At 38.3% G+C, this 10,010-nt stretch overlaps 1 protein-coding gene across 1 annotated transcript; it reads right to left on the bottom strand.

Moving 5' to 3' along the window:
* Positions 1–666: 666 nt before the first annotated feature.
* LOC139136347 (oncoprotein-induced transcript 3 protein-like) lies at positions 667–7,339 on the bottom strand. The gene is made up of 7 exons (XM_070704071.1): positions 7,327–7,339; positions 6,187–6,339; positions 4,795–4,967; positions 2,710–3,137; positions 2,246–2,351; positions 1,172–1,337; positions 667–852 (listed from the first exon to the last, which is right to left on the bottom strand). Exons 1-7 carry the CDS (start codon positions 7,337–7,339, stop codon positions 716–718), a joined length of 1,176 nt encoding a protein of 391 aa, XP_070560172.1. The 3' UTR covers positions 667–715.
* Positions 7,340–10,010: the final 2,671 nt, after the last annotated feature.

Genomic DNA, 10,010 nt, shown 5'->3' with positions numbered 1-10,010 from the left:
ATGCATATATTTGACCCCGATTTTAGACAAATTAAATGAAACCATTGCGAAAATGAATTAATGGTCATGACCATTAATTCATTTTTGCGATGGTTTCATGTATCATGTCTAAAACCTGGGTCGAATATATGCATGATCACCCATTCATTCAGTATCTTTCAACATGTCTAACAATATAAGAAGTATCGTGCATCAAACAACATTCATGAAAAATGGCCGACTTTGTCCCTTTAAGGCTATACGCGCTTCGGAATTGAAAGTCTTCAACTTTTGCTAAAATTTTTATAAGGAAACTTTCAAGCGTTCTCTTTTAAACCAAGAAGAAAAATGAAAGGTTAACGTGCAAAAGCAAGTACAAGAGCAAAACTTTATCTAATATTTACCGACATTTGAAATTGAAAAACGCCACCATCCCTGTGTTAAGTCTACGGGGACACAAAATTTTCGATTTTCACAAAGATAAGCCAGCAAACACTTAATCTACTCGACGAGCTTCAAAATGAGGAATCACAAATGGTAGACTAAAAAGAATTGTAAAAGATCTTGAGTCAGAATATCTGTCTCCGAGTCACATCCTACAAAACAAACAAGAACTCAGAACATTGTTGAGTACATATACGTAGATACTGCTAAAAGACTATCTCATAAACAATAATTTCATTTTATCGCTGGAGACTGAGATGTTCTTGCTGGAGTAACCGTTTATCTTCACGACTTAAGGGGAGATGACATCCATGCTGCCACAGTGTTTGCGACGATATCTCGTGACGCCGACGACGATGGCCACCACTGTCGCCATGACAACCACGCCAACTATCACCGCAAGTAGATTTGTGGTTTTCTTGGACCCGTCTGGTGAGTGAAGGGAAAATTTATCATTGTGAAAAACTAAAAGAAAAAAAATATTCTACCTGTCACAGCATCTTATTTGTGATATCAATTGCAGCAAACAATACTTATTTCAGTAGAGCTGTGCTTGAATTTTAGACTTTTCAGATACTCAAGAAACAGGCAAACAGAATTTGGAACATTGCATTTTTAAAAGTCCCTTGCCAAGATAAAAGCCTGCTTGATAAAAAAACTTGTGAGCAAGATTCGTTTAAAAGATCATATTAAAAGAACATTTTTACAATGACAGCAACTTTCAAGATTTACACTGAGATATGCCTACCAATTTTGTCATCTTTGATACGTAATGGACCCCTGGACAGTCGCATGCTTCCTTGTTGCTTCTCAAGTTGGGATGAACGTCTTGATATTTTTGTCGCGCAGTCCTTGTCACACATCGACTGAATTTCATCGATATCACAGACCAGTAATTCACAGTGGATGTAAACCTGGTGGGGAGATGCGGCTAGTGTTATCAATTTTACCACTGTTACCTTCAGTATTATCATCACCATCGCTATCTCCCTTTCTGCCGCTGCCGCAGTTGTCGCGGTCATTGTCGTTGTCGGCGGCGTCGTCGTCATCATCACCATCATCATGACCATCATCATGACCATCATTATCATCATCACCACCACCATCACCACCACCACCATCATCATCATCATCATCATCATCATCATCAACATCATCATCATCATCATCATCATCATCATCATCATCACCACCACCACAACCACCACCACCACCATCATCATCATCATCATCATCATCATCATCATCATCATCATCATCATCATCATCAACATCATCATCATCATCATCATCATCATCATCATCTTCATCATCATGAGGTACAGGTTCATAGTTTTCAAATGTCTTTTACACAACAATATCGGGGAAATTGATTACCCCATTGAGATGGAATGCGCCTCGGGGACAGATATTAGGAGTCTCAAACTTTTTCGATTCTTTTCTGATCCAACACTTGTGAGGGTTTATTTTGAAGCACTTTGAGAAAGAAAGACTTTAAATTTCACCGTCTTTGTTTTCTTGAAAATCTAAACTTTTATTACTTTTTTATTACTTTATAGAGTTAACACGGGGGTGGCGGCCATCTTGAATTTCAAATATCGGTTATCTTTGGTAATTTGTTTCTCTAGTACTAAACTGATTTTCATTCTAGTTTTTGAAAGAGATTGGTTGAAAGGTTCCTTGAGGAAAATTTGAGTGAAAGTGTAAGTCTTTTACTTTCGAGGCGCATACTACCTTAACCAAATGTAATGTACAGGCTGCTCAGGGAAGCTGATTGGTGTTCTTGCCTCGGTATGATAGAGTTTAATGATTTGCATGTTACCTGGTTACCGACTTCATTGTCTCGGAAACGGAACGCCTCGATGGCAAACTTTTCACTCAGTGGGTCATCATCCGGGAACTCTACCAAAGTCTCGTCCATGGAACACCTGTGAGATCATAAGCGAGATACGATACAACACTGTGGATCTGTTTGCATGGACGAGTGCGTCGAAAATACTGAATGTATGCGTGTTTGTGTGATCTACATGTGTGTGCGTGTTTTTTTTTTCACTTTTTATAGATTTTTTTGTACTTTTTGCGTGTCCCAACGATGGACTGGTTGCACGCATTGATTTCTTTGAATCCGTGTGTCTTAGCTCTGATCAGATGGCAAGTGGGTAATGTACTAATCTTATCGTGCAATGAAACAAGGATATTTCCACAATGCAGGATTTTAATAAAATGAATGCCTTCGTAACGGATAGCTGACCCCCTCTTCTGATAAAAGAACGCAAATTAACTCACCCGTCGGCGAGGAACGTATAACTGATGGCGTTTTCATCATCCGGGTCAGCTGAGGACGAACCTCTGCAGGTATCGGTTCTCATTTTCCATCGCGTCTCCTCGTCCTGCGCAGAAGTCAGATCGATTCCAAAATATATTTCTTCGTTATAGTTCACTTCGACTGTGACTTCATCCGGGTAAGCTTCCTGGAACTCCTCTCCGTGGAAGAAATTGAACTGGCCCTGAATAAGCCCCACTTCGTTGTCCTCGTCGATTATCGTGTCGTATTTTTGCGGTATCTTGTATCGGTCGTTCATGTTGACCTTTAACCTTCTTGAATAGGTACAGCTGATTGGAATGCGGACGTCCGGATAGCGTCTTATCACAGACGATGGCGACAGTTCCGATGTTCTGATAACATTTTCGTAGATCATATCCTCATTTGTTTTCTTTAAATAGGAAAGACTACAGTCATTTTAAGGTAGAATGCGGGTGACAGTGACGTTAATCAGGATTTTTCTGAAACTTTCAGGAGATGTCTAGGATGAGATGAAATGTTAAAAAATGAGAAAAAAAGATGGGGTCCCCATGCAAATTTTGGAGATATGGCGCCCTTTATGTTGTCCCGCGAAAACATTTAGCTGAAATTGGTTAAAATGTTGTATTATTCGATTATCTAGTGTTATTAAATAATAAAACTGAAATATAGTAAAAACAATTTAAAAGATTTTATACAACACATGTCCCCGTATTGTATTGTATTAGTTTTGTGATCTGCATTTGAAAATATCAGAAAATATAGCAACGTTTCCATGAATAGTGCTTTTATAAAAAGAGCAAAGTTTGGCCAAATTTTGATATTTTCATTACAAATGTCATGATCTGAAATCTACGTTTTCTTTAAACTCTCGTAAATTAAGCCCAACAATATATGGATTGCGAATCAAACGAAAAAAATGGGGGTCACCGCACAATTTTTTAAGATATGGGCTTTTTTAATACAAAAAATGCTACACTGAAGCGCCCTCTAGCGACAGATCCCTGTTTAATATGATATTCAAAACTTGTTTTAATAGGTATGAAATAAAGTTTAGTTCACTCAAATACTGCGAATAATCCCACATTTGTCACACTTAAAACGGGCCTGTTACACAAAGTTTGCTATCTTGGTGTGAACTCTTTTGACAAACCAAATTTGAAAGTCGCACCTCAAAGTAATTATATGCTATATCGCGACAAAAAGACCACTTTCGGAAAGAACGTTCGTACGCGTGCGCAGATACGACGCGCAGTACGAATATTCGCGTTACCCGCAAGCTACGTTAAGGTAGAACGCGCATCGGGGACAGATATTCGGACTCTCAAATTTCTGATCTACCACTTGAGGGGGCTCATTTAAAAGGTCTTGGAGAAAGAAAAAACTTTCACGTCTTAGTTTTTCGAAATCCAAAATTTAATTTTCCCCAATAGAGTTAACACAAGAATGGCAGCCATATTGAATTACAAATATCGCAAAATGTTGGGTAATTTATTTCGCCAGTTCCAAACTTTGCACGGTATCCCCGGTTTTTATTGAAATTTCGATAAGAGAATGGTTGAAAGTTTTATTGAGGAAAGTTTGAGCAAAAGTTTAAGTCTTTCACTTTCGAAGTGCATACTACCTTAAAAATAATAGTAAAACGGTCGGAAACAACTTTCTCGCACGAAGAGAATTGTCAGAGCCACTGACGTACATGCAGATCATCTAATATCGTTCGTAAGAAAAGTCTATATCGCTGTTTTAGATTTGGGAGAGTATCGGAACTTTATGAATAATATTTTGTGCGATATAATTTCTTTCAGCACAAACAGAGAAGCTGAAATCTTTATGCGAAGCTGCAGCACCAGCAGTAGTACATGTATAGTGTAACCGGATTTAAACTCCTTAGGAACAAATAATTATCGAAAACGGGCGATCATGGTAGTTCTGCGAAAGAGGCGATATACACGTGTAATATAGTTCGCAGCTATGGCTGTTTATCTAGAGAGTCACATCCGCAAGGTGCTATATCAGAATCAAATCACAACTTACCGAATATGCACATAAACCGACTGAAAAATACTTACATTCAATGTTGTTCCACATGTCCCGATAGTGAAATTGAACATCACATGTGTGCCATTTTCGATCGGTCGACAGGACGAAGAGCGCAGACTCAGATTTGAGACGCCTATACTTAAAATGACATCCTTGATGATGACTACGTCGATATTCTTCTCGCCGCACGTCACAAACACGCCTGTACATGAGGCGAAGATAGCTATCATATACCATAGCCCCTGAATGGGGACTATTTACCCCAGGGCAGGTGACCATTTGCTCGCCGTCAGGTTTGCCAATGGTTACCTACCTCGAGGGTTTGTACAAGAAATCTCTTTTTGGAGCTACGTTTTTCAATTTGCTTTTTGGTTTGATATGCAAATGATAACCGTATTCTCGATTTCCATGATTACGAAACTCCGTAAGAAAATAAGACGATTTTCGTCATTCATCGGCGCATGAATACATTTCAATAACTGTTATGCGGTTATCGATTTTTCTTGCATAATTTGTACCAACCGGATTTCCTACGTAACAACGCAATTTGGCCACACCAAATATGAAATACATGTTTGGCTTAAAGTACGAAAACAGCGAAAGTATTGTCAAAAGTTACGGTTATTGCACCTTTAATTCGAATGCAAAAGGTTGGCAGTTTGGATTCAATTTTTCACTTCACGGTTTGGATCTGCCATTGCACACATAAAAAGCTCAATTGCATTTGCTTCACCAGAGAATAAGTGTTTCTTGAGGACTTCTTCATTGAATTTGATGAGCAATCTGATGTGAGTGAATTTGTGGTAAAATGCACTAGCTGAAAGAGTTAAACTTTTTTTCTCAAAGAATTGCTGGTTAATTCCATAGTAATATTAGGCTTCAAACACAATCGTGATATCAAATGAGCAAGATTATCTCTAAAAGCACATATTTAGAGTAATTACCAAAATATACAGCCGAAATGGCGGGAAATTGCGCACCTAATTAGCAGATTACTCAGCTATATAGCAAGTCATACTGCCCTGTTATCTTGGTAGATTGCTTATTACTTTAAAGATGCCAGTACCGTATAACTTTTGTGGCTTGCAAATTAAACATTATTTAGCGGTGTTAGTGTTTGATGTTATCCCGAATATGATATCTATGTTTCTTATGTTTATCTGTTCCCGCGTAGTAACAAGCAGACACCCCAATACTGAGTATTTTTACTGAGATAGTTTTATGGAAAGATCAACCACCTCCCATCCTTACTCCAATGTACTGAGTGTCTGTAATGGACTGAAACGAAAAACGATATCTTTGTCAAATCAATAAATACGTACGCTAAATTTACCAAATTTAAGTCGCAATATGGCCTTCTGTACCGCTGGATAATTTGCTGATTAGGTGCAAAAATCTAAAGGTACTTTGTAATCAAATACCTGAACAAAATGGAACTTCATCGCTCCATGTCCCGTCGTTACAAACGATCTCGTTGGCTCCGACCAATCTGTACCCAGTTTGGCAAGTGAAACGCAGCACAGAGCCATCTGCCGTTTTCTCGCCGTTCGCTGGCGTTCCGGGATCCACGCATACTGGCGCGATGAGAATTCAAGTGAAAAAAGACAGTAAATAGACTAAGAAAAAAATTGACAGCATTGAATTAAAAAATAATGTAAATTTTCACCGGCCAGGAGGGAATGTTGTGCAATTTTTGAAACATCTACTCCTTTGGGGGTTTGGGTAAAAGCTTTCTATGGAATTTACGTGCTTTGTTCTCTTTGCTTAACGTTTCCCTCACATTGGCCTGAAAGTGCCAACTTATCGGTAAAATAACATACTGATCACAATTTAGTGTTTTCTCTCAGATACAATGGTGATGGATGCATCACTCGGCGAAAATGAAAGTCTTAGATACTGATCAGGGGGTCCTTTGTCTCATTGCTTGCAGATTTGGTTCAAGCAATGTTATGATATGACGCTTGAGAAATATGCCGGTCACCTGTTCATGACACATAACATGTCTGTCTGTGGATCGGAGGTAATGGTACAGTTTATCGATGACAAATGTGTCTGCCTATTGCTGCTCTTGTTCCAAACTCTGCACACTGACCCCAGATTTGTATTCTTAATTTTGTAAGAAAGTGGTTGAAATTTTCATGGAGGAAAGTTTAAGCAAAAGCTTAAGTCTTTCAGTTTCGAGGCGAATATATGTATCTGCCTTAAATTTTATCTATTTGCCAGCTTCACAAAGGAAGGAAGCTAAGTACATGATTATAGTACCAGACTGGAATGGTGTGAAACTTGAAACCGAATCAAATTCATAAATTTTTGCTGTCCTCTTTCAGCAAAGTCTTGTGTCTGTCTACAAAACATGAGCCTCCCCTCCGTAAATCGGTTCGAAAGAAACTGTAAATAGCTGCCTCTAATGTCTTAAAGGGAAACAGTCGTCGGAACTGCACCTGTGCGAGTTTCTTGTTTACAAACAATGTATTTCGTGCACGATATCTAGATGTACCTCATCATCATAGCTGCAACATTTAAATTACTATACGATGTAGATTATGACAGACATGTCTAACTTCCATCAATCATCATCGTACTTTGGATACAGCGCTTACACTGGTCGTATGGGTCCCATACGACCTTTGAGCGCAGTTCCGACGACTGTATCCCTATATATGGTTATTTTGTCGGGAGGTGACAGAAAGTCTGTACGAAACAAAAACCCGCGTTGTTACTTTTATTTTCGGTCTTTACCTTGCGTAGCCTCTTCAGTTTGTCTGACGGTCGTCGTCCTCATGTCCAATTCTGTCTTATCACCATAGCCCGATGAATATTCAAGTGTGATTGGGTCTGTACTTAACTCTGTGAGGAGGTAATGATATTAAATATTTTATTATTATTATTATATCTTTATTTCGGACTTGAGCGTCCATATAAAGTCAAATAAGGCAATAGTATGAAAATTCAGTTACAAAGTTAAATTATGGTTGAAAAGATAGAAAAATTGATTATATCTACATACATAATCCAATGGGTTTCTTTTTAAACAGACATTTAAACAAAGAGTAATAGAATCTCACACCCCCAAGGACCTGGGATCAGATTTCTCACACGAGTTGGGAATATTTTGTCTCACACGAGCCGCAGGCGAGTGTGAGACAAAATATCCCCAACGAGTGTGAGAAATCTGATCCCAGGTCCTTGGTGTGTGAGATTCTTTTTCTCACATGACCACAAAATGCGTTAAATTCATATTGGACACGTACAATATTATCAAAAATCGTGACAACTCTGTCGTCTGCCGCTGTACTTTGACCTGCTTACTTTGTAGTTCTAGTCCATGTGTTACTCGTCGTGCCATTGGATAACATTTTGCGCGTGGAACAAAACAGACTGCTTATCATCCAATCAGAGGTCGTGTAATATTTACTGCAGAGTGTGGGACGGTTTCTGAGAGTGTGGGATCGATTTATCCCACACTGTCGATCCCGCACTCCCAGCAGCCAGGAATGTGAGAATAACTTATTCCAGTGTTTTACCATCTCTGAGTTGAAATACAATTATTTACATACATTTCGTACAGTTGCATTGCTACTTTTCAAAAGTCTTTGTGTCAGGCTGTTAATCTGATTTCTCAGAAGAGCATCAAAGTTGCTTATTCCGTTTAAACAAACATTAGACTCGCGCTGCTCCGTTTCTCATAACCCAATAACAGTCGTGCAGCATTATTGTAAGCAACTTTCAATTTTTTCAAGACATTTGCAGAATAGCTATTCCATATTGGTCCCCCATACAACTGATAACAATAGGTTTTAAATAGAATGCATTTAACATGAAAAGTACACATGTGGAATTTTCTCTTTAACATATTCGCTACTACGTACTAAATATGAGTACATATGCGGCTTATTTCATTCCTCCTGAAGCGACCCTTCACAAATGGATTTTGTTCATACTTGGCGATTGGAAGTCATCCATATTATCACACATTGGTGCTATACCTTGATATGGTGACGGGGCCTGACTTATATACCTAAGGAACTGAGAACATACAGGTATACTGCTTTTAGATCGCCGAAAGAAGAACGAGGTTAAACCTTTCTATTCAAGTTCATATTTCATGTCTCCCTGTAACATATCTTGATATTAACTATATCAGTCTTTGTGATTGACGTCTTCAACTGTCGCTGTTTTCACTTGGAAAGGTCTTTCTCTACTATAATCTTGAACTTCACACTTACAGGTTACTGATCAACATGCGATTAAAGGTTTACTGTCACATGTTCAAATTTTGCCACAGTTACCATGCAAAAGAGAAAATCTAACCAATCACAGATTAAAGCGCCCTCACACTGGCATTTTGAATACCAAGGAACGCCCCTTTGACCATATATGGGCACATTTAGATTACAGATGACTGTATACCTTTAAGGTAGAACGCGCCTCGGGGACAGATATAAAAAGTCTCAAACTTTTCCGATTCTTTTCTGATCCACCACTTATGAGGGTTTATTTTAAAGCCCTTTGAGAAAGAAAGACTTTCGCCGTCTTAGTCTTTTTAAAATCGAAAATTTTCTTCCCCCCCCCATAGAGTTAATACAGAGAATGGCGGCCATTTTGAATTTCAAATATTGGTAAATCTTGGATAATTTGTTTCCCTAGTTGTGAAATTTGCACGATGACCCCCGATTTTTATTCTTTATTTTGAAAAAGAATGGTTGAAAGATTCCTTGAGGAAAATTTGGACGAACTTTAAGTCTTTTACTTTCGAGGCGCATACTACCTTAAGGTAAATGCATCTGTTATAGAGTATGAGATATGTGCTGCATCATAGAACCATAACTGTGTCTAGTTGTATGCATCAGAAAACCAAGCCTTTCCTGTCTGTATGCCCCGACACGCTGCCATCGTGTTTGGCGATACTATCATAGACCCGGTCTGATCTTATTCATGACTTAACGTCACACTGGTGGTATAAACCAACCAATCAATGAAAAGATAAAGAAATATACAATATATGTAATATTTTTCTATGCATTTCTTTTTTTGCTGATCATTTTTACTAAGTGATTTATAAATCAATTTGAGGGGGAGTAAAATGGAGAAAGAATAGCGAAATGAACACAGAGTTACATGTAAATATGTCATTCTAATCCCTAGTTCTCACATTGGTGCATGTTTACATTGATTGTTCGTGTGATCTAATCTTTTGATCTTTTTTGAAAGTTGTTTCCGATTAATCAATTTGTTCATAGAATAA

The sequence above is a fragment of the Ptychodera flava genome, chromosome 7, assembly GCF_041260155.1.
Source record: "Ptychodera flava strain L36383 chromosome 7, AS_Pfla_20210202, whole genome shotgun sequence".
NCBI classification, from domain to species: domain Eukaryota; kingdom Metazoa; phylum Hemichordata; class Enteropneusta; family Ptychoderidae; genus Ptychodera; species Ptychodera flava.
The sequence above is the reverse complement of the archived record's forward strand: the minus strand, read 5'-3'. Positions and strand labels throughout refer to the sequence as shown.

What these genes read in the sequence shown, in the direction of transcription:
- LOC139136347 (XM_070704071.1), bottom strand. An exon ending in TGAAGTTCCATTTTGTTCAG is followed by an intron (nt 4,968 to 6,186) that starts GTATTTGATTAC and finishes CCTCATGTACAG; the next exon opens with GCGTGTTTGTGACGTGCGGC. An exon ending in CATGTGGAACAACATTGAAT is followed by an intron (nt 3,138 to 4,794) that starts GTAAGTATTTTT and finishes TCCTATTTAAAG; the next exon opens with AAAACAAATGAGGATATGAT.